At 45.2% G+C, this 25006-nt stretch overlaps 1 protein-coding gene across 1 annotated transcript in view; it reads left to right on the top strand.

Moving 5' to 3' along the window:
* Nucleotides 1-6878: 6878 nt before the first annotated feature.
* raph1a (Ras association (RalGDS/AF-6) and pleckstrin homology domains 1a) overlaps nucleotides 6879-25006 on the top strand; it is a 97730-nt gene continuing 79602 nt past the window's right edge. Inside the window, exon 1 of the mRNA XM_079733772.1 lies at nucleotides 6879-7012. Within this exon, the coding sequence (XP_079589898.1) occupies nucleotides 6908-7012 (105 nt within the window). The 5' untranslated portion in view covers nucleotides 6879-6907. The remainder of the gene's footprint in view (nucleotides 7013-25006) is intronic.

Raw genomic sequence — 25006 nt, 5'->3', positions numbered from 1 at the left:
CATCCTGCTCGCCGCGCCTACCAGACAAACCTGTGTGGATGCTACCAAGACCCTGCTCGAAACCCTAGGGAAAGCAGGGTACAAGGTCAAGCGGCCCAAACTACAGGCTGTCCGGCCCAGGGTGAAATTCCTGGGGAGGCTGATCGGAGAAGATACCAGAGACATGACCCAGGATACCCGAGAAACCATCCTGAATTACCCAAAACCCGCCACGGTTCGGCAAATGTTGGCCTTCCTGGGCCTGTGCAACTACAGCCGCCAGTACCTCCCGGAATTCACAGAGCGAACGTCCGAACTCCGCCAGATGGTCACCACAGCCGGGGCCCGAAACCTACGGGCCCCGCTGGAGTGGGACTCAGGAAAAGACACCGCCTTCCATCAGCTGAAACAGGCCCTCCACTCAGCCGCCGCCCTCCAAGCCCCCGACTATACGGCCCCCTTCCATCTGGACGTCACACAGAGGAACGGAAATGTAGCGGCCACCCTCTGGCAGGCAAAGCCCGGCACCCGAAGGATCCTCCACTATCACAGCTCGGCCCTACCCACTCCGGGCCTAGGACTCCCTCACTGTGCCAGACATCTCATGGCCATCGCCATCGCCCTACGGAAGACACAGTTCCTCACCATGAACAACCCCACGGTAGTGCACACCACTCACGGAGTCAAGGCTGCAGTGGAGAGCTCACTCTTCACCCTGTCGGCTGCCATTACCCAGATCCGGTTGACCGAGGCCCTGACAGATCCCTCGGTGAGCTACTCAACAAAAGGAGTAAATATGACCGGAGAGTATCCCGCAGACACAGACGGCACCCCCCACAACTGCGCGCCTCGCATCCTGTCGGAACTCCGAGCACGACCAGACCTCCAAGGGACACCCCTAGAAACACCCAAAACAGTGTGGTACACCGATGGCTGCTGCTACAAGGATGCCCTGGGGACCAACATCGCCTCTTGGGCGGTGGTGGAACAGGGGCCGACAGGTGTCTGCCACACCAGACACTCGGGAATACTCCCGGAGTATCCCTCGGCCCAGAGGGCTGAACTCACAGCCATAGTCGTAGCCCTCGAAGCCGCGAAGGGCCTACGCCTCGACCTTTACACCGACAGCAACTACGTGTACGAGCTCTGCCACCTGAACGCTACCCAAGCAGAAAGGCGGGGTATGCTGACCTCTACAGGGGCGCCCCTGAAGCACAGGGACCTCGTCGTCCGCCTACTCCTCGCCATCCAGCTACCAGAGTCTGTGGCCATCATCAAGTGCCAGGGCCACACAAAAGGAGACTCCCTGACCACCCGCGGTAACAACGCCGCCGATGCCGCCGCCAAGAAGGGGGGGGGCTACGCACCGCCACTGGTCCTTTCCCTGATGGACCCCCTGGATGGGGAGCCATACCCGAGGAGCATGAGCGACTTCCTGATATACCTTGGTGAAATGCAAGGACACGCCGGTCCTTATGAGAAGAGCTGCTGGATCGCACGAGGATGCACTCAGGACGAATCCGAAATCTACCGCTACTCAGATGGCAAACCGGCACTCAGCTCCCGAGCTCTCTCTCTCATGGCTCGGTCACACCACTCCCGCACCCACCAGGGCACCACCGCGACAATGGAGACAATCCGGCGAGACTGGTGGCACCCCGAAATGAAAGCCAACATCCAGGAAGTGATCAAAGATTGTCACGCCTGCCAAATACACAACCCACGCCCAGCCCACAAACCCCCTAGAGGAATTTTCCCGGTTCCCCAACTACCCTTCCAAGAACTCTACATTGACTATACCGACATGGGGTTGGACAACCGCGCCCAGGGGAAGCGCTACCTCCTGGTGATCGTCGATAGATTTACCAAATGGGTAGAGGCCTTCCCCACCAAACGTGAAGACAGCGCGTCCGTGGTCAAAATCTTGCTAAATGACATCATTCCCCGTTGGGGCTACCCCAAGCTACTCTGCTCAGACAACGGGTCCCATTTCTCTACCGCCAAATTGCAGGAGGTAGAGGCCACGTTAGGAATAACACACCGTTTTGGCTCCGTCTATCATCCCCAGAGCCAGGGACTGGTGGAGAGAGCGAACCGGACTCTCAAAAGCGTGATCGCGAAGGCAGTTCACCCTGGGGACACAGGTCCCCAGCAGCAACAACTGCTGCAGGAAGAGCTAGCGGGCTACGCCTCTAAGAAAAAGATGAGCTGGATAGAGGCTCTCCCATTGGCGTTGTTCAGCGTGCGCTCCCATCCTAGCTCCCGTTGCGGGCTTAGCCCCTTCGAGTTAGTGACAGGTAGACCCATGCCCGGGCCACATTCTCCCCCCAGGGGCCCGGTACTAGACCATTATGATGAAGCCCTCTTAGAGTATGTACAGGCCCTGACTCTCGCCTCCCGAGCCTTGTACACACAGGTCACCTCCCTCCCGACCCCCGCAGATCCCGACCCCGTCCTTGTTAATCCCGGGGATTGGGTTTGGGTCAGGGTCCACAAGAGACAGTGCCTTCAACCACGGTGGAAAGGCCCCTATAAGGTACTTCTGGCTACTCCCTTCTCGGTCTCCCTTTTAGGAAAGAGCGGCGCCCGCTGGCACCATCTGTCTACCACCCGCAAGGCCGACAACCCACATGACCGCACCTTGACGACCGTTCAACGCGACCTCACCCGGTTGCACCATGAGGCCACCACTGACGCCACAGGAGGCCCAGACCAGTAGACGTTGCATCATCGGCATGGTAGGAATAACCGGGGCCATGATGGGTTTCTTCATCCTGTGGGGAATGGACTTCCATACGGCCGTTCCGGGGAAGTTCTCCAACGTCACGGAGTCCTCCAACATCACGTCCCCGTCTACGACGATACAACCCTCATCGGAACCCCCAACCCAGGGTCCACACCGCCACAAGAGACAGACACCCCTGCAAGCCGCCAAGTCCCCCAGCGACCCCTGCCTCAACAAATACGGTGGGCTCTCCCTAACCTACACTTATGGTTCCAGCGCCTATCCAACCTGACTCGCGACGCGGTAGAAGGGTTGGCCTCACAACTGGCCGCCACCTCTCTAATGGCGTATCAAAACCGTCTAGCCCTGGACATGTTGTTAGCCGAGAAAGGGGGGGGTCTGTTCGATGTTTGGGGCTCAGTGCTGCACCTTCATTCCCAACAACACGGCCCCTGACGGGTCAGTGACAAGGGCCCTGGCCGGCCTTCAAGCTCTTTCCGTCCAGATGGCAGAGGACTCTGGGGTCGACAACCCCATGGAGAAATGGATGACTGACATGTTCGGCAAGTGGAAGGGCCTTCTCATGGCCGTCCTGTCATCCCTGGCTTGCTTTGTCGGGATTGTGGTCTGCTGCGGGTGTTGCTGCATCCCCTGCGCTCGCACCCTCTGCTCACGCCTCATCACCACGGCCCTCGAAAAGGAGAAACAACAGCCCCCTCCCTACTCCGAAGCAGCCCCCCTCATGCCCCTGCTGGATTGCCTGGACCAGCTTCCCCTGGACGACCAGATGGTGCCTGCAAACTTTGACGGCGAGTATGGCCTCCCTCGCCCTGCAGCCTCTGACTTTGAGGACGAGCTCCCCTACACACTCCCAACCTACGCCTCCGAAGAGACACTCCCAGCCCCCGCCGACGACTGTGTCCCCGCCGAGCCGGACATCTACCCGTGAGTGCGAGTGGCCTCTCCAGATGCACGGCCCCGGCGTCCTGTTTCCATCACCGTCGGCTGACACCCCACCGCAACACCCCTTCCCTCTTCCCCCCCCCGCCTGTGACGTGCTAGTAACCTCTCCAGGTGGGCTGCCCCATTCCCGTCCCCGCCAACGGCATCACCCCCCTCCCACCTGAAGCACCCACGACGCCCGGACCAGGGATCTGCGTTCCGGTACCAGGGGCTGCGGCCCGCTCCCTTACGGCTTGAGGGCACCCCTGGCTGTATTCGCTTCTGTACGCTTCACTGTTTTTAGCCGCTCCCATATCTATGCCCGCGTCTACGCAACCGACGCCGGGAACGTAAATGTTGTTGTTTATATCGCTGTCCCACTAGATGGAGCTCGGGGATTCACACGGGCGAGATTCCAGGGGCCTTGATTGCCCGTTTATCAGACGAGGTCCTGAGCGCAGTTGAATAAAAGGGTCTAATGCTCAGGTGGCGCCTTGCGACCACCTGCCCATGATGACGCTCAGGACTATTCCATGGTTTCAGTTGTTCCCGTGCCCCGGGCCTACCCTGGATGCCCCATGCGTGTGATTGCTTGTTGTAACACGACCAGTCAACTCCTCCTCACATCCTTAGTGTGTGGTCCTCTGGGGATGGGTTGAGGGGGATTGCCATTCGCTATCTGCCTCATATCTTCGCTATTATTTAGGGACACGTTTCGTGGTTACATTTCTTTCCTGTGATCGTTAGTGTATTTGTGTGATTGTTGCATTTATATTGTTATTGTTTAATAATGTTATGATGGTAGTCCCGCGCTGGAGTCCTATCCCTCGTACCCCTAATGAGTAAAAGTCGTCTTGCGACGACTTGAGGGGGATATGTTGGGGCAAAATAACCTGCTGAGCACATCACATGTACATTATAAATATAGCTAACTCCTACCCTAGCTTAATGAGCACATCACATGGCAGTCACCTTATAATATAGTCAACTTTTAACACATAACACATACATGAGAATATAGTCAGGTCAGGGCCGGAGCCAGGGCCCCATATCTCCTCCCGGCAGATAGTAGACACTCAGACAATGCACCAGTCATCCTCAAGGACGGGAGGACCACAACGGATGATGCTCTGAAGCTCTCCCCCGTAAGGAGGAACACAAGAAGATATACATGCATACACTAGTGCCTGGGAACCAAGGTCAAGTAAAAACACACAGAACCACACACATCTCAAACGCACACACCTCATCACGAGGAGATACAGCATAAGACTGTATCACTCTGAGACTCTTCACCTTCTTCCGAAGCAGACCTTCCACGGAGGCGAAGCTCCGGACGAACCATCAGCGCTGATTAGGGACTTAGACATATTCGATTTCTCACGCTTATGACTCTGTATAACCGTTGCCACTTTACTTAATAAATCCAAGGTCCTCGTGCCGATAGACTTTATTACCTCTCCGTCTCATTTCATCTGGTCCAGTAACTAGACAGACCGTTTTTCCCAACAGCAGCTAACGTTACCTCAGCACCTGCGGCGTCTTCGGAGCACTCGGCCTCAATAACTTCACGTTGTTCTTCTGGGAACTCACTGGATGGGAGAGGATCCTCTGTTCTGGTAGAGAGTGGGCCCACTGTGCTAGCTGTACCAGCATCGTCTTCATCTCTGAGTGCCACCTTTTTGGATCTGAACCCAAAGTGTGCGAGTGATACACTCTGTTTCAGCTTTCGCTTGCTAGCCATTTTTTTTCGTGACTTTTCAACATTAAGTCTTTCTTCTGTTTGGCGCACATGGCTAATTTGCATGCGCGCACAGGAATGGTTGGCTCCGCTTGGCAAAAAATATAACAAATTTGTGAATAAACGTATATAATTCTGAATGCTAGACAAGGTGAGGTTAAACACATTTAAATGACCATTAGTGACAATAAAATATCTTTAAAAAAAATGTTTTGATGAAATTTGAGACCCCCCTCAAATTTAGCTTTTGAGGCGTTCGTATTTCGCACACTGGTAGTAGACTAATATTATATATATTACATTTGAAGAAGTGCCAAAGTGAGTGCCAATTTTATTGCCACTTTCAGATTACTTGACAAAAAATGACACCCTCAGAAAGTGGATTCTGAGGGTGAAACCCCATAGACTCCCATTCATTCTGCACTTGCCCACGATCACCCTTGCATGGACAGAGATGTGTTACCGCAACCAGTTCAGAAACCGGAAGCTACCAGAGAGTGCCATTTCTCTTCCAATAAGACATTCTCTGGTATGCTTTAGAAACATGGTTGGTGATTGTTTTGATATGTTACTTCCATATGAACTTCCAATAAACCAGTTTGTAAGGCATACCAATGTCATAATACCATACAGATCAAGCTCACCATACATATATCACCCTCTCCTTCTCTCTATCATCCTCTCTTTCTCTCTAACACCCTCTCTTTATCTGAGTCTCGCTGTCTCTCTTTAACCCCCCCCCCCCCCCACACACACACACACAACGCCACCACACCAGTAATAGCAGTTATTGACCACAAGGTGTCAGTGTCTAACCGTGTAGAATATTTTAGACTTTTGTTTACTGTAACAGGCAATAGGGAGCTGAAGGGAAAGTCAAACGTGATATTATCTGTGTGTGTGTGTGTGTGTGTGTGTGTGTGTGTGTGTGTGTGTGTGTGTGTGTGTGTGTGTGTGACATTGAGAAACAGAATAAAATAACAAAATTGATTCGTTTAAACGAATTGAGCAGCAGAGCCGGCTGTCCTCTTACAGCTCTTCATAATATTAATAATATAAGAAATCCGATATTAAACATGATATAGCCATTATGATACTATTAATAATCAGCTATATAATATCCCAGTATGATAATATTTGTAGTATGATATATGATACATGCTGTATTATAATAATATATGTATAATACATATTGACGACATAGTTACATAGGAACTATGTTACAAATGAGATTAGATATTATATAGGATGATATAGGATTGTAGTCCTATGGATATTATACATTAGGCCTTTATGATGAATATGATAAGCTATGATATATTGTGTATCATGTAACATTGTTTATGATATATTATTATGAGAAATAGTGTATAATATATTTTATATCCCAGTAAGATTAGCAACCAGCGGTCTAAACCATCGGGAGCGCGCAGGGAATCCAGGCGCGTCCCCGTTTTTTACGGTATGGAGCTGGGCTCTGAGCAGTGTGTGCATGCGTGTGTGTGTATGTGTGTGTGTGCATGTGTGTCTGTGAGTGGTATCTAGGAGGTTTACTCCATGCCGGTACCTCGGTCCAACCGATCAACAACCCGGGAATAACGCCGCCGATCCGCCGTCCCGCAGCGGTGAGTCAATCTCCCCTCCCAGCCACACAGCGCTGCATCCCGGCTGTAGCTCCAGCTAAACCCGCTATCTTACGAGGTGTGTGTGTGTGTGTGGGGGGGGACGCTCCTCTGTTCTCGGTACTGAGATGCGGGCTTCAGACAGCTGGGGGCCTGGGCCTCGGCCTTTATGTGTGTGTGTTGTGTGTTTGTGCTTTGGTGCACCGGGTAGCTCGTGCTAAACTTGTCGTCGGGCCTGTTCGGTGTTTCGGTTCGCTCCGTTTCGGCCTAAACACCGACCGACCACAGGATGATGACCCGGAGCACAAGGCGTGGCGTGCCGCGGATATGGGCGTGTTCTGTAGCCGCACAACCACACGGCCCTCTCTCTGGAAAACAGTGTGTGTGTGTGTGTGTGTGTGTGTGTGTGTGTGTGTGTGTGTGTGTGTGTGTGTGTGTGTGTGTGTGTGTGTGTGTGTGTGTGTGTGTGTGTGTGTGTGTGTGTGTGTGTGTGTGTGTGTGTGTGTGTGTGTGTGTGTGTGTGCACGGGTCTGTTTGTCTATCCGTCTGTCTGACTTCATTTTCGGATGTCTTACTGTCTGCTGTCACCCTTCATCACAAATGAGGTCTGGTTCTGTTGTAGCATCTGTATGAGAGTCCTCAAATCAGATAGGCAGGAGGTATAAGTAGCCTACGTAATTTTTTTTTATTATTATTTTTATTGGTTTTGTTATTATACAGGAAATATTAATGGTAACAAAGCTACAATTTAAAACGGGCCTGACTCAGTATAAAGCTGATTTACAGCAGCTTCCTGTTCTGCAGCACATATAACATATAACAGGTACAACAACACATCACACGTCACATTTACATACAGTACATCACATATACTGTGGTCTATAAACAGTCAGTGTTTGCAAGTGTAGGTATTGAGGAGTATAAGTTTGTATGCCTTTTTGAACTGTGTGATGGATAGTAATGCTGTAATGTGTTGATGGATGCCGTTCCAGACGTTGTTATTGTAGTAGTTTATAAGTAGTAGTGCCTTATTGTAGTAGTTTATAGGTATAAGTACGTTATGGTAGAAGTTTATAGGTCGTAGTATGTTTGTAGTAGTCATTTTGTAGGTCGTAGTATGTTTTTGTAGTAGTTTATACGTCAGTATGTTATTTTAATAGTTTATAGGTCGTAGTACATTTGTGGTAGTAGTTTATAGGTTGTATGTTATGGTAGGTAGTATTATGTTATGGTAGTAGTTTATACATCGTTGTAGGTTGTAGTTTATAGGTAGTAGTAGGAGATAGTTTATAGGTAGTAGTATGTTTAAGGTAGTAATTTATGGGTAGTAGTACCTTATTGTAGTAGTTCATCGGTAGTAGTACATTATTGTAGTAGTTAATAGGGCATAGTACATTGTAGGTAGTAGTTTATGGGTAGTAGTAAGTTATGGTAGTGGTTTATAGATCATAGTAGGTTGTAGTATATAAGTAGTATTTTATGGTAGTAGTTTTAGATAGTAGTAGGATGTAGTTTCCAAGGGGTAGCATGTTATGGTAGTAGTTTATAGGTAGTAGTACGTTATGGTAGGTAGTATTAGTATGTTTTGGTAGTAGTTTATAGATCATAATAGGTAGTAGTTTATAGGTAGTAGTATGTTATGGTAGTTTATAGGTATTATTTCATAGTAGGTAGTAGTTTATGGGTAGTATTTTTTAGTACATAGTAGTTTATGGGTAGTAGTAGGTAGTAGTTTATAGGTACTATTTCTTAGTAGGTAGTAGTTTATGGATAGTAGTACGTAGTAGGTACTAGTTTATAGGTTGTATTTCGTAGTAGGTAGTAGTTTATGATAGTAGGTAGTAGTGGGTAGTAGTTTATAGGTAGTATTTCATAGTAGGTAGTAGTTTATGGGTAGTATCAGGCCCCTTTCACACAATAGTCGAGGTAAATAACTGGGATAACACATCAGGCACCGTGAGTGATTTACACTAATCACTCATGCATCTTGTCTGTTGTTATATTCTACTGTGTGTGTGTGTATGTGTGTGTGTTTGTGTGGGTGTGTTTGTGTGTTTGTGTGGGGTTCTTGGAAAACAAACTGGTTTATAATCTCAAATTAGTATATTGTATAACTCGATAATATGGAGTTAACCTCTGTCTTTCTGTGTGTCTCTGATATACAGACAGAATATTGACCCCCCTCTTCCTCCCCCTCCATGCCTGTGCAGGGGGGAGCCTGTGTTTAAGGCAATTTCATTAAGTTATTGTGAAAGAGTGTGACTCATTCTGATCTCTGGCTCAATGGTATTCTTCCCTGCAGTCCCCGCCTCTACACTCCTCTCCTCTCTCCTCCTCCCCCCTCCTCTCCTCTCTCATCCTCTCCTCTCCCGCCTCTCCTCTCTTCTCCTCTCCTCTCATCTCCTCCTCGCCTATCCTCCCCTTTCCTCTTCTCTCTCCCCGCCTTTCCTCTCCTCTCATCTCCTCTCCTCTGCTTTCCTCTCCTCTTCACTCTCCTCTACTCTTCTCTCCTCCTCTCTACTCTCCTCTCCTCTTCTCTCCTCTCCCCTCCCCTCCCCTCCCCACCCCTCCCCTCTCCTCTCCTCTCCTCCCCTCTCCTCTAATCTCCTTCACTTCCCTCTCCTCTGCTCTGCTTTCCTCTCCTCACCTTCCATTTTCTCTCCTCTGCTTTCCCATTCTCTTCTCTCCACTCCTCTCATGGTATATTTATATATAGCTGTTTTTTGTGGTTCCTACTGCAGCTGTTGTTTCTGGCAGGACGTATTTGGAGGGCGCACGGCCAGCGTGGAAAGTGGGATCGGGACTCGTGTGTTTGTGTCTCAGTGGAAATTTCCACACATGATAAGTGAAATGAGTGGTTCTTCTTCTGTGGTGAGGAACTGTGGTAGTCAGAGCATCTGCAGACACTATTGTCCATCCTAACCCTGCACTCCCTGAGAACCGCTAGAGCCAAGCACTAGCTTGCTACTATTCTCTGTGTAGCTCAGTAGGGAGAGCAAGGTATTAACACTACATGGTTAGAGGTTATATTCCCTGTGTAGCTCAGTAGGTAGAGCAATGTATTAACACTACATGGTGTTATATTCCTGTGTAGCTCAGTGGGTAGAGCAAGGCACTAACACTGCAGGGTTAAGGATTCTATTCCCTGTGTAGCTCAGAAGGTAGAGCACATTCCATGTTTAATAGAAGTGGTCTCTTTCACTTCTATTAGATGTAGGTTATCACCTCAACAAGCAGCGAAAGACAAATTCAGGTTGATAGCAGCGATATGAGCGTCTAAAAGACATGACTTTAGACGGTAAGGAGGTACATTATGTATTTATTTAGAACAGCGGTTCTTACACCTTTTCATCTCAGGACCCAAATTACCATTTCAGTTCTTCTAGGCCCTATGGTGCTCAGAATTATGTGATGTGCATGGTTAGGCCTTGACCCGCCTCCAACTGGGTCGCCCACCATTTTGGGTCCCGACCCAGAGTTGAAGAAAAACTGATCTAGAGGGATCCGATCTGGAGGGACCTCAGTGCAGGATGTCTTTACAGCAGTTGGACTTCAGAATGTGGCATTATCATTGACTATGAATATCTTCTATATTTATATGTATGTATATATATATATATATATATATATATATATATATATATATATATATATATATATATATATATTTTGCATAAAGACAGCAATCATTTAAAGAACTATTTTAAATCAGCGGTGTTGCTGTATTTGTATATCATATTAAGAGGACCTATTGTGGAAAATGGCTTACTGCTGGCCCTTCCCCTTGTTCCAGATCTTAACCATGACTTTAGCAGAGGAAAATAAATCTGGAAGTCCATCTGTGTTTGTCTTGTTCTGAGGGGTCAAACCCCCCTGACCCCCCGTTCTGGGGAGGACTCAAACATCTACGGTGTGTTGGTTCTGGTTCTGGAGTCATGTTTATAGTGAACTACTGCATCAAGCTTGTTGATCTCTGTTCTCCGCCTCAAACCTGGCAATGAGGCGGCCAATCAGACCAGTGCTCATTAGCATAACCCCATGCCCTTTACAGCCTGTTTTTGAGAATTCTAAATATAAGCGACTGAAATACACCCTACAAAAGCTGATTTTAGTTTTTCTTTATGTATAGACTTCAAAAATGTACATTCTGAGAAAACTCTAAATGGTTGAAATCATCATGAAAAATACATTCCATTTGCACCGTTGTAGACCAGGGGTCAAGAAACTGGTGATGATCACGGACCACAGGGCACAAACAATCACGGACGTCAAGGAAAAACAAAGTGCATTTGTGGCGTTCAGTCTTCTTTGTAACTTTTTTTGGTGACTGTCAAGGTGGAAAAGCAGCCGGCCTTATGTATGTAGATGGGACAGGTGTTAAGATCCTTAGTGCTGTGTGGCTAATTCTGGGTATTCCGTCCTCACTTGAATCCAGAAGGACGGGAAGTGAGTGAAGAGAGTTTTTAGTCCTCCAGCTGTTTGTCCTCTTGTTTCGTATTAGGAGACAATCGTATCGTTCATCCTCAGTGCTCAGGTCCTGGTGAGAAACAGACCTGAAGCTCCACTGACCTGGTGGTCCTGCATCAGTCCACAGGTGTCTGCATTCGCTTTCTCCCAGACAATCTTGCGTGTTTATATCATAGATTCCTCTGTCAACTCGTTCTGCCCCTTAATCCAATTTGGCCTTAAAGGCAGACACTTTGTCCGCCTCTATCTGTCATCTTGATAGAAATAACTCACGTAAAATTGCCCTACTTTCCACGTCAGTGGATTCATCCACTTGAATGGTATACCATGGGGATGCACGAAGCCTCTCAAGTAACTGCAGCTCTACATCCTCGGCCATGTCATCCATTCTCCTTCTTACCGTGTTATCAGAGAGACAAACATGCCCTAGCAATTCAAGACATATGTACTTTGCTGTAGGAAGAATTTATTCCTGTAACAAGGTTCCCTTCCCAAAGGTGAATCTGGTGGCCTATCTGGTGGTGTTTGCCACCTGATAGGAAGCTCTCAAAGCAGCTCCATGGACGGGAGTTGTTGATTTCAGAATCTCCTTCTAGCTCTCTGGTTCACATTTCTTCCTCTCATAATAATCCGCTGGTTTCCCTTTCAGGGCCGTACCGCAACAAAGGGGTTGGGCGTGTCAACATCACCTTTTGCGGTCAGGCCATATTTGATGTAGCAGCTGTGGTATCTTCGATTGAACAATTCCCTTTTCCTCTTGGTTACTGCAACCTCTTCATCGCCTTTGTCTGGTCTTTGACTGGTTTGGCGGCAGCCCCGGTGAAACAGTCAGTATGTTTACATGCACAGCTTAATATGATTAAAGCCATAGTTCGACTATGCTCCTCAATTGGACAACTGCAATTGTCCGATTATACCAAAGAAAATCGATTAATTGGACGAAGCATACCGTATCGTACCTGACCAGAATTCGTAGTGTATATTTGCAGAGAAATAGTCCACCAAAGACGTTGACGTCGCTTAGCAACCGAAGACGCTGGGGTTGACAAGTTACCGGACTACTACCAATGCAAGTGAACGGAGCGTACCACGGCATTGAGAAGACCCGTGTAGTAAAGGTCTATAATATTTCTGTTTATGGCATAGATTTCTCCTCAGATTAGGCCAATAAAGCAATGATTTAAAAAAAAAAAAGGGTTAGAAACGCTCGACCAAAGGCCCGGCCCGAGGATAGTGGTGGGAAATATCGGCTTGGGCTCCGGCAGAGAATCTAAACTCTAGTGCATGACATCCTTCGTAGGCGCTCACAGCTGGGTGAGTTTCACCACCTCCTCATCGTTTCAGCACACACTGAAACAATGACTTGGTCGTCCATGTTCTCTCTGCTTCTGTGCGTCCTCCGTCTCTCTGCCAGTGACATCGGGTCAAGCTCAACGCTGATTGGCTATCGCGGTTAAGCGTCACGTGTTGGCGCGTCAAAAGTTCAATTTTTTGAACGTTTTTTGAGCGTCCGTTGGGCGCGTTATTTAGGTGCATTGGGCGCGTTATTTAGATGCGTAAAACGCGTCTAACGCGCTGCTTTAGCGCATCTACACGCCTAAACCAATGGTTCCCTATGCAAAAATGCCGAGTTTCAACGCCTCTAACGCGCGCGTTCAGTGTGGCCGTAACTTTACTGTGAAGGGGGGGAACCTCACTAACCACCACCAGTGCGTAGCACCAACTTGGGTGATGCAGGGCAGCCAATCAGCGCCAGACACCACACACCAGTTTGAGGTGGAGGGTGAGGGAATTAATGAATAAGCCAATTATACAGGGGGATGATTAGGGGGCAGATTAAATGAGCCTGGTTGGGCAGTTTTAGCCAGGACACCGGGGAATCCCCTACTCTTTGCGACAAGTGCCCTGGGATCTTTTATGACCTCAGTGAGTCAGGACCTTGGTTTTACGCACCTTCAACAGCACAGTGTCACTGCACTGGGGAATCGATGTTTTTGGCCAGAGGGAAGAGTGCCACCTACTGTCCACACCCGACACCACTTTCAGCAGCAACTCAGTGTTTCCAGTTGGTCTCCCTTCCAGTACTAACCAAGCCCACACCTGCTTAGCTTCAGAGATTTAGCTAAGCCAGGGTTGCCATTGGTCTGGCTGCTGGTAAACCACTATAACATTACAAAAAAAGAACAGTGGCAAACAATATAAAGTGCAAACTGAGGCATTATTATCATTATCATTATTATCATCCTTCTTCTTTTTAACATGGATAGTAAATAAAATAAAAAACCTGTGTCCAAAGGAAGCACAGCAGACCTGGATTTACAACTTTAAATACATATTTTTTTCATCAAGTATCTTAGCGAAATACAGTTTCTGTTATGTTTTATTTGGCATTTTGTAAATCCATTGATTTCTGTTGGAAGACTCATTACTCGTTGACCGGATATGGAAAGGGGGCTGATTGTAGTCTTTTCGCTCGGTTCTAGCCCTAAGGTTGAGTCGGAGAACCGAGGGAAAAGACTACAACCAAACATAAACAGCCCCCTGTCCTGTTGGATATACAAATGAATGCATTGTTGATGGCATGAAATATGTATCATGTTGAGTAAATAAATGAAGTGGATTAAACTGACGTGTGTGGTTGTGGCGCTATGCAAATGGTAAACGGGGCTACACAGTAGGCTCTGTGGAAATGGGACCCTCGCTTTTCGCAGTGGATTTCAGGATAAGGATAACCAAGATAACACTGTAACGTTAACATGACATTGAAATTCACTCAGCTTGAATTCTTTGAATAAATCTGGATGTCTGTCTTTGAAGTGCTTCGATAAGTTGGAAGTGTTTCCTCCTTTCGTTTGAAAAGCTTGATGGCACCGTTTGCATATAGGTTTTTGCAAATCTATTATTAATCCCTGATCATCCGCCTCAAACACAAAGTACTTCCAGACACGACTCTTGCTATTATTTTTTTCGACGAGTCGAGGCGGAGCTGTCGCACTCGCTGCAGCTGCAGTTGCCATCTTCCGCGTTCCTTTGGCATTTAACCGCAGACCTCAACACTCGTAGGTGTATATGCTGCCCACGTGATGTCCGGAGGAATTGCATCCCCGGTACCTACGGTACTGTAGAAAGACGAGTACAGTCATGTTTTTAGAATTGTGCATCGACTTGGTACCGAAATATCGGTTCTCGTGACATTCCTAGTAGACAGCTGTCAGTTCACTTCGGGTCCATGTAATTTCTCAGACTCTCTGAAGTCCAGATTGAACCGCGACTTGGAGGAGAAAGGGATGTTGCATACGGCAACAATCCCTTTCTCCTCCATGTCATGGTTCAATCTGGACTTCAGAGAGTTAAAGCCAAAGTTCCTTTCCCCCAATATCTTCTCCACCATGGGCGAGATAACCCCCACTACGAGTCTTTACTTGTTGTGGAAGGTACCAGAGAGTCAGAGAACCCGACGCAGTTTTTAAGATTCAAAATATCAGAGAATATCCCCGTCAGTTCGGCCGTGGCGCAATGAATGAATAAAGATCGTAAACACGTAGGAAGAAAAAAACATTTATTTTGACAGATGTGCCCGGAATTACTACTTTACAACCTAGTTGATGATCAACATTTAGAAAAACATATACTTTTAATTCAGCCTTGGGTGAAATCGAAGCGAAGTGTGTACTGAATTAATGTTGATGATGATACACTTCTTATAGGGGGTAACGACATTGGCACGACACTGGCTTCCTCCATCTTCTGCGCCACCTTTTTAAATAAATCGCAGTTTCTAGTTGTCCGACGTGACAACAACACGACTACCGTCTCCTTCTACTTCCTGCTCACAGCCCCCGGAAAAGATCTCGAGCAAGCGCAGGACGTAACATCCAATTCCAATTCGATTGACCGTAAACATGCATGCTTAATGCGACTATCAATTGAATAATCTAGGGCAGTGTTTCTCATAGTATGGTACGCGTACCACTGGTTGGACGCGATGCGCTATGAAGTGATACGCAGAGGAATTAGAAAAAAAAAAAAAACGTTAAATTAAAAACAATAGGCTACTATCAAAATACTAGTATGAATGCAGTGGAGGCTTCTCCAGTGAGGAGAGGAAGATCCTCCTTAACATTGTTGAGAATAAAAAATGTAGATTGCCCAGACTACTAATGAATTAATGCCCTTAAATATGACTACTTGAATGCCTTTGTATATGTAATTTTCGGTTCCCTCGGTAAAGGGACATTAGCACGCCCTATTGCCTATTGACAATTACTTTAGGGAGGACGTTCCTCCCTCAGCCTCCATTGACTCCCATTCATTTCCCCGAAAGTGTTGGCGGCTCTGAGTGGGTGTGACTAGCTAAGGGATCTGGATCCCGCCTACGTCTGTTATAGCGCATGGCTGTGCTATGAACCAATAAGCTGGAGCCCTGGCTGTGGAGCAGCCTTGAAGGAGGGGTTATCCATCAAGTCTATGCTATGAGAACCAACGAACCCGCTCAGTTGTATGCCTCATTTCCACCGAGCGGTGCAACACTGTTCTTTTCGGTACAGTGCGGCTCTGTTCGGTTATATTGGTGATTCCGTAGCCCGCGGCCGGGCTGCTGAGCCCGCTGCTGGGCAGGGCTGCCCGCGGCTGTGCTGCGGTTCCCGCGAGGAGGATTGACTTGATCTATAAATGAAGTCCCTCAATCTTAATTGGCTTAACACCATGACCAACATTCCGAAACATCCATTAACATCCACATTTGCCTCAAACAATGTTAGGCTTACAGCCCATGCTAATAGTTGTGAAATAATGTTCTTGTTGTTCTTTTAATTTACTCTGTTACTCTGACCATTCTGTTTGATATTGCGGAAAGGATGTTAGTGAATGATTCAGAGCATAATGCATTTTTAATGGCATCACTTTTGGTCTTGTGTCTTCATTTTTCTTAAAACAATTGTAGCTGAAAATCAACATTGTAATTAGCCAAATTACAACCAATAGCTTCAGTCATTGAGGGCAAAAATAGGCCCAATGCTAGGCCCAGATCTTTTTATTTAGTTTTACAAATCAAGAGTAGGCCTGATTTGACTAATTGGCTTTGCATCCTTTCCTTCTGCCCTTGTAGTCCAAGACATGCTGCCCACCAGCTTTCAAAGTACAATGCTGCCACTGGTGGATCAATTCACATAATTATCCCTCCCTGCTACTTTGTAGTTCCCCAAAACACCCTGAAACTACATGAGTCTCACATACTTATGCCACTATATGCCAATAACAGTGCAAGCAGTCCAATGGCAACCAAGCACGCAGTCCTTCCTCCTTCACTTTAAAAACCACCAGCCGCCACTGTACGAATGGAAATACATTTATTTATGAGATCATGTTCGCACTTGCTGTGTGTGTATGCGTATGTGTTTCCGTGTCTCTGTTCTAGTGCTACCACTTAGTACAGCTGACAACAGCTAACAATAAATAATATTATTTTAAAGAATACATGTGCCTCCTGCATGAGTTGTGCGTAACTGAATAGGGCCGCAGGCCTACGCTACTGTATGTTGTTGTATTTTATACCATCTGTCATAATGGTGGTACTTGGGGAGACAAATATTTTCTGTGGTGGTACGCGGTATAAAAAGTTTGAGAACCACTGATCTAGGGCTCTTAATCCGACTATGAGAAACCCAATTTGATTTGATTTTTACTTTGGCTAAGGTGTATACATGCATCTTAATAATCCAATCATAGTTCTTTTTTTTCAGTTTTATATATGCAATGTATACAAACATATCAGTATACCAACAGTATAGAGACATAACAAAGTGTGGAGGATAAACCCCCCTCACCCTATAACCCTCCCCCCCAAAAAAAAATAAAAACAGGAAAGAAGTCAGTGTGAAGGTCAATACAAATGATATCATTAAGTACTTGGAGTAAGAGATGTACCGATATGGTCTAAATATGGCAAAAAGGTGCTATATCATTTTCTGCGACAATAAGTGATTTTTTTACAGGGTAATGCAGCTATTCATATCAACAGACCACCTGTCAATAAGAAGAGAGGAGTCAGATTTCCATGACACTGCAATGCACTTCTTAGCCACAGTTAGAGCAATTTCAATGAATTTGAGTTGTGCACTGTTTAGCGAATGACGAATACTTGTAAAGTTCCCCAATAAACAAAGTTCAGGGTCGACAGGAACATCAACTCCTGTGATCCTGGTTAAAGTAGAGCTTATATCATGCCAAAAAGGCCTAACTTTCATACACAGCCAGGTACAATGCAAAAAGGAACCAACTTCAGTATCACATTTGAAGCACATTTCTGACAGGTTAGATTTGAATGAATATTATAGTTAATCAATCTATACCGGGCATTGATAATAGTTGACAAGCTGTTTGGACATAATTCCGTCCAAAACTGTTCATCATTTGTAACATTGAGATCTGACTCCCATTTCATTCTAGACTTATGCTAGAATGAATGGCTTTTGGCCCTCATTCAACAAAAGGCGATACATTTTGGAAATAAAAGTATGCGTGTTCCCATCGTAAAGAAATCTTTCAACATCATTCATGACAGGCAGGGTCAATTCAGGACCCAAATTAGCTCTCAGAAAGGATCTTAGTTGGAGATAACAGCAAATAACGATCACGGTAACGGATAACGGTACGGTTTGATTGGGCAAGTTAAATTTCCTCTTCAGGTGCTCAAATTACATGAAAAGTCCTTTGTCAAAGCAATTTTCCAAGTGTTGGATTCCGTTATGATGCGATATGCCCAGAATCTTATTATCAAGAGTCATGGGTATAAGTTCATTTTGCTTTAAAGGTGTTTTAGGTGACAATCCCACCTTCAATCCAAGACTTTTGTGAACCTCATACCAAATTTTTATCAGATGCCTCAATATAGGGTTATCTGTCCTGTTGTGTACCGTTCTAGAATCATGCTCATAAATGAAGTCACCGTGGAGCTTTTCTTTCAGGGGGGGGCAGTCCGATTTGTGTCCAAGAAGGGGCGTCACTGCCCTCAAAAAAGGATGAGATGAACCTCATTTGAGCTGCCAAGTAGTAGTTTTTAAAATTTGGTAGTCGAAGTCCCCCTGAGCCATAGTCCCATGTTAGCTTTCCCATGGATACCCGGGGTACTTTACAATTCCATAAAAATTGTCTGACATATCTATTGAGAGCTTTGAAGAAGGATTTTGGTAATGGAATGGGCAGGGATTGAAACAGATGTTGCAATCTCGGTTGTACATTCATTTTAATACAATTAACTCTGCCAATCAAGGTGAGGCAGGTCCATCCATCTACGTAAATCATCCTCAATCTTACTGAGCAGTGGGAGGTAATTCAATTTGTACAGGTTTTTGAGGTTGTACCATCCAAAGGACACCTAAATGGACTTGCGCACTGGAGTTTGAAGTGATCAAAATTTGTCAATTTAATAATTTCACTTTTTTCCACATTCACCTTATAGCCTGAAATATTACCATAAGTATTAAGTACAGTTTGCAATTTGGAAAGAGAGTTACCAGGGTCTTTTAAGTACAAAATAACATCATCTGCCAGAAGATTAATTTTATGAACTGTCTGACCCACCTGAAAGCCCTTTACAGTGGGGCAAAAAAATATTTAGTCAGCCACCAATTGTGCAAGTTCTCCCACTTAAAAAGACGAGAGAGGCCTGTAATTTTCATCATAGGTAAACCTCAGCTATGAGAGACAAAATGAAAAAAAAATCCAGAAAATCACATTGTCTGATTTTTTAAGAATTTATTTGCAAATTATGGTGGAAAATAAGTATTTGGTCACCTACAAACCAGCAAGATTTCTGGCTGTCACAGACCTGTAACTTCTTCTTCTTTTAGAGGCTGTTTACCTGTATTAATGGCACCTGTTTGAACTCCTTATCAGTATAAAAGACACCTGTCCACAACCTCAAACAGTCACACTCCAAACTCCACTATGGCCAAGACCAAAGAGCTGTCAAAGGACACCAGAAACACAATTGTAGACCTGCACCAGGCTGGGAAGTCTGAATCTGCAATAGGTAAGCAGCTTGGTGTGAAGAAATCAACAGTGGGAGCAATTATTAGGAAATGGAATACATACAAGACCACTGATAATCTCCCTCGATCTGGGGCTCCACGCAAGATCTCACCCTGTGGGGTCAAAATGATCACAAGAATGGTGAACAAAAATCCCAGAACCACACAGGGGGACCTAGTGAATGACCTCCAGAGAGCTGGGACCAAAGTAACAAAGGCTACCATCACTAACACACTACGCCGCCAGGGACTCAAATCCTGCAGTGCCAGACGTGTCCCCCTGCTAAAGCCAGTGCATGTCCGGGCCCGTTTGAAGTTTGCTAGAGAGCATTTGGATGATCCAGAACAGGATTGGGAGAATGTCATATGGTCAGATGAAACCAAAATAGAACTTTTTCGTAAAAACTCAACTCGTCGTGTTTGGAGGAGAAAGAATGCTGAGTTGCATCCAAAGAACACCATACCTACAGTGAAGCATGGGGGTGGAAACATCATGCTTTGGGGCTGTTTTTCTGCCAAGGGATCAGGACGTCTGATCCGTGTGACGGAAAGAATGAATGGGGCCATGTATCGTGAGATTTTGAGTGAAAACCTCCTTCCATCAGCAAGGGCACTGAAGTTGAAACGTGGCTGGGTCTTTCAGCATGACAATGACCCCAAACACATCTTTGGAGAAAATCTTTGGAGGGAGTTGAAAGTCCGTGTTGCCCAGCGAAGGCCCAAAAACATCACTGCTCTAGAGGAGATCTGCATGGAGGAATGGGCCAAAATACCAGCAGCAGTGTGTGAAAACCTTGTAAAGACTTACAGAAAACGTTTGACCTCTGTCATTGCCAACAAAGGGCATGTAACAAAGTATTGAGATTACCTTTTGTTTTTGACCAAATACTTATTTTCCACCATAATTTGCAAATAAATTCTTTAAAAATCAGACAATGTGACTTTCTAGATTTTTTTTTTTCATTTTGTCTCTCATAGCTGAGGTATACCTATGATGAAAATTACAGGCCTCTCTCGTCTCGTCTTAAGTGGGAGAACTTGCACAATTGGTGGCTGACTAAATACTTTTTTGCCCCACTGTATGTCAGGATCTTGTCTAATTGCTTCAGCTAAAGGCTCAATTGCCAAGACAAAAAGTGCTGGAGACAGAGGGTATCCCTGTCGACTTGATCTACCTAAAGGGAATGTAGATGAAATCTGTCCATTGGTGCTAATTTTTGCCTGGGGTTTATGGTATAGAGTTTGAACCCAACTAATAAATAATGGGCCGAACCCAAACTTAGCAAACACTTTAAATAAATATGGCCACTCTAGCCTATCAAAGGCTTTTTCAGCATCTAAAGCCACAGCTATGCTGGGTTCCGTTTCAGATTTTGTTAAATTAATAATATTAAAGAGCCTACATAGGTTATTAGCTGAGGAGCGCTTTGAAATAAAGCCACAGTGGTCTGAATTTCTTAATTGTGACAGGTATTGGCTAAGTCTGTTAGTCAGGGCCTTGGAAATTAATTTATAATCTGCATTTAACAATGAAATTGGCCGATATGAAGAGCAATTCAATGGATCTCTATTTTTTTATATAATTTTTTTTAAATATAATTATGGCTGTGGAGAATGATTCAGGGAGTGTTTGAGTCTTAGAGGCCAAGTTGATGACATCCACGAGAAGTGGGAGGAGTAAATCCTTGAATTCCCTGTAAAATTCTGGAGGAAACCCATCTTCTCCAGGAGATTTGTTTGCTTGTAATGAGCCCAGAGCTTTTTCAATTTATTTTTGTGTAAAGGGCAGATCAAGACTCTTTTGATCTTCTTGGCCAAGTTTGGGCAGTTCAATCATGGACAAAAATCCATCAATTTTACTCTGATTTTCTAGTGGTTCTGATATGTACAAATGTGTATAAAACTCTTTGAATGCATCATTAGTTTATGTTGGTTTATATGATACAGAACCTGTTTCAGTTTGGATTGAATTAATCATCCTAGAGCTTTCTTCTTTTCTCAGTTGCCAAGACAGAATTTTGTGCGACTTCTCCCCCAATTCATAGTACCTTTGCTTGCTTCTCAGAATGTTTTTTTCAATTTTATAAGTATGCAAAGTATTGTATCTAAGCTTTTTATTTACTAATAACTGATGTACTTCTTTAGACCTTGATTATTGAAACTCCATTTCCAAATTCAAAATGTCTGCTTCCAATTCTTCTATTTCTGCTATGTATTTATTTTTGATACCTTTGGTATAAGAGATTATATGTCCCCTTAAAAAAGCTTTTAGTGTGTCCCATAATATAAAATTATTGGGAGAAGAGGCACAGTTAGTCTCACAGAATTGCCCAATCTGATCTCTTATAAATTTGCAGAAATCTGGCTTTTGAAGGAGAGTAGGGTTCAGACGCCACCTATACATATGATTCGTTTTTTCAGGCATATAAATGGACAGGTTCAGAGGTGAGATATCTGATAGTGTTCTAGATAAGTACTCAAATTCTACTGCTCTGTGAATCAGCTGTGTCAACAACAGGAAAAAATCCATCCGAGTAAAAAAGTTGTGGTGTCCACAATAGAAAGAATAATCTCGGGTTTGAGGGTGCATTTGTACACATCAGCTAAATTTAATTCCTTCATGAATTCTATGGTGATTTTGGCTGCTCTAGATTTGGATACTGATAGAGCTGACTTATTATCCAGAACAGGATCGAGGCAGAAATTAAAGTCACCCCATAAGAATTTTTTGCCGTCCTCCTGACACCTTCAAGAATATGTCTTGAACAAATGACTCCTCGTCATAATTGGGTGCATAAACATTTAAGAGAGTCCAGGGTTCTGAGTAAATTTGACAATTCACTAAAACATATCCCCTCAATGTATCAACAATGGTTTCTCCAATTGTTACGGGGTGTTCTTATTTATCAAAATGGCCACTCCCCTGGCTTTAGAGTTAAAGGATGATGATATTACATGCCTTATCCAATCCCTTTTCAATTGTCTATGTTCGAGGGGTATCAGATGGGTTTCCTGTATAAAGGCAATGTCTATTTTCAGTTTTTTCAAATGTGTTAAGACTCTTTTTCGTTTAACAGGTCCATTTAACCCATTCACATTAAAACTCACAAATTTCACCACTCTGTTCATCAATAGCAAATAATTGTACAAAAAATATTGCCCCTTCCATAAGACAAATGTGTCGCTTACAACCAAGTAGTGTAAAGTAAAGCACTGACCATATGAAAAAACAGCGAGAGACCAAAACAAAGAGCAATAACATCCCTCCCTTCCCACCCCGCCTTGTGCCTCCCCGAGCCTGGCACATAGCATCCCGTATTCATCTCGTAAGGAGCTACTGGGCAAATAACTAGAATATGTTCTCACTAGCATAACATGAACTATATGATACCACGATCATATAGTTCATGTTAAAAGCAATTAAAGCAGTGGAAATATTCTCAACACCTCAGGCTGCGTGAACATGGCAGCATTTCAAAGTGGGCCATTGAAATATAGTGTATATAAAACAGAATTCAGAGGGGGCCCCCGTGCTGCGAGCAGCTAGTTAGCTACTTTGAACAAATAGTTGCCTCACCTCGGTGCAACCATGAGTTAAATGAAGAATGTCAGTGTATGGATCTACTCCCCTTCTCGTACATTATTCCTTTCCAGGGACTTCGCCACCTCCTTAGGGTCCGCAAAGATCTTCGGCGCTCCGCCGTCTCTGGGGTAAACATAGAGTCTGGCCGGGTATCACAGTGTTTTATTCGTCGCGCAGGGCCTGTTGCACTTCTCTGAAGGCACGGCGCTGAGCAATGACCTCGCTGGTGTAATCCGGGAAGATAAGGTCCTTGCCTCCCTTGTACTCCATGGACTGTTGTCTGCCGAGGCGAAGAATCAACTCCTTCTCCTGAAAGTGATGGATGCGTGCCAGGATGGTACACGGTCTCGCGCCTGCGGCCGGCTTCGGCTGGAGGGAGCGGTGCGCCCGGTCGATTTTGACTGGGTGCGGAAAGTGTTCGTCACCGAGCAGTTTGGGGATTAATCTGGAGACGAATTCGGAGGGTCTACCTTCCTCCTCACCCTCTTGTATCCCCACAATTTTGATGTTTTGCCTCCGAGAGCGGGTCTCCTCCTTAAACTCCTGCTCCAAGGATTTGAAGGGCAGTTGCAGTTAATTGGTGTTCCCGTAGAGTGAGAGGCTGCTCAGATTCCTCGGTAATCCAAGCCATCTCCAAAGGTAGCTACTACCCTCCTCTCAAAGTAGGGCTGTGCGATATATCGAATATACTTGATATATCTCCGAAATAGCTGTGTGAGATACCTACAATTATTATTTCGTAAGTATTGAGTATGTTACGGTCATCTGGGTTTTTTCAAGCGGCAGCCGAGACTTGCCTTGGTTTCGTGTTTAAAACATTCTCCGGCGTTCTCCCTCTCCCTCACGCAGTGACGTGAGTGAGGGGTAAAAAAAACACTCGTGTCACACACTCACCAACCAATCCCACACGACATCTAGGTGCGGAAGGGAGGGAACTAATTTTCAAGTTTCTTACGGTTTGCAACGCCAGCCGTCTCAGTGTAGCATACAGTGTATCCTAAGCCAATTAAATCGACAAATAAAACATGGAAGCGGACGAACTGCTGGTTCCTAAAAGAACTAATAAGGGATCAGTGATCTGGCAGTTTTTTGGATATCGAGAGGAGGACGTGGAGCAAAACAAGCCAATGCTTGTAACGTCTTGTCTGATCTGATGTCGTCATGGTTACCAACTGCACGCTCCGTAACAGTCACACACACATTCGGAATACAAGGTGTTCCCTCGTCTTATGCTACTTCTCTAGCTATAAGTTAGCCTCGGAAAACATTGTTGTTTATCCTACTTCAAGCAACCATAAAGAGTTAACTGGGACGTGTCTGCGTGGTTTGTTGGGTAGAGGAGTTATCTATCTGTCGTCCCCTGCAAGGTGCTGGGGGTAGAGGGCAGCACACCTACAATTCATAAATAAATTAATTCAATAGGCTCAAAAATATTGAACACATTGTGTCGAAATGGGTTTATAATATTTTAGTTTAATTCATTGCAATGGCCTACATATAAAGAAAATGCTGCCTAAATTTGTCATTTGTGTAATGCATATATATATATATGTGTTTATAAGCCTCTCTCTCTCTCTCTCTCTCTCTCTCTCTCTCTCTCTCTCTCTCTCTCTCTCTCTCTCTCTCTCTCTCTCTCTCTCATTGTTCTGAGCTGCTCAGTTTTATATTGCCCCTTTTTGGTAATTTTGAAGATTGTTTTTGCAGTTTGTGCTTTGTTTGAATAAAAAAAAGTCTTATTTTAAATCAATTGTGATTAATCACTAACACGAAAATATAAAATGTTTTGATGTAAACCAGGCGTTTTCAAAGTATGAGAGTGAGCCCCCCCTCAGAGAACAAATTTCAGCTGAGCCCCCCCCCCAAAAAAAGTTCTAAATCCCTGTGTTTTGAAAGATCTTCTAATTATTTTACACATTT

The sequence above is a fragment of the Pollachius pollachius genome (genome assembly GCF_949987615.1).
Source record: "Pollachius pollachius genome assembly, chromosome: 3".
Taxonomy (NCBI): domain Eukaryota; kingdom Metazoa; phylum Chordata; class Actinopteri; order Gadiformes; family Gadidae; genus Pollachius; species Pollachius pollachius.
This window is presented reverse-complemented; position numbering and strand designations above follow the sequence as displayed.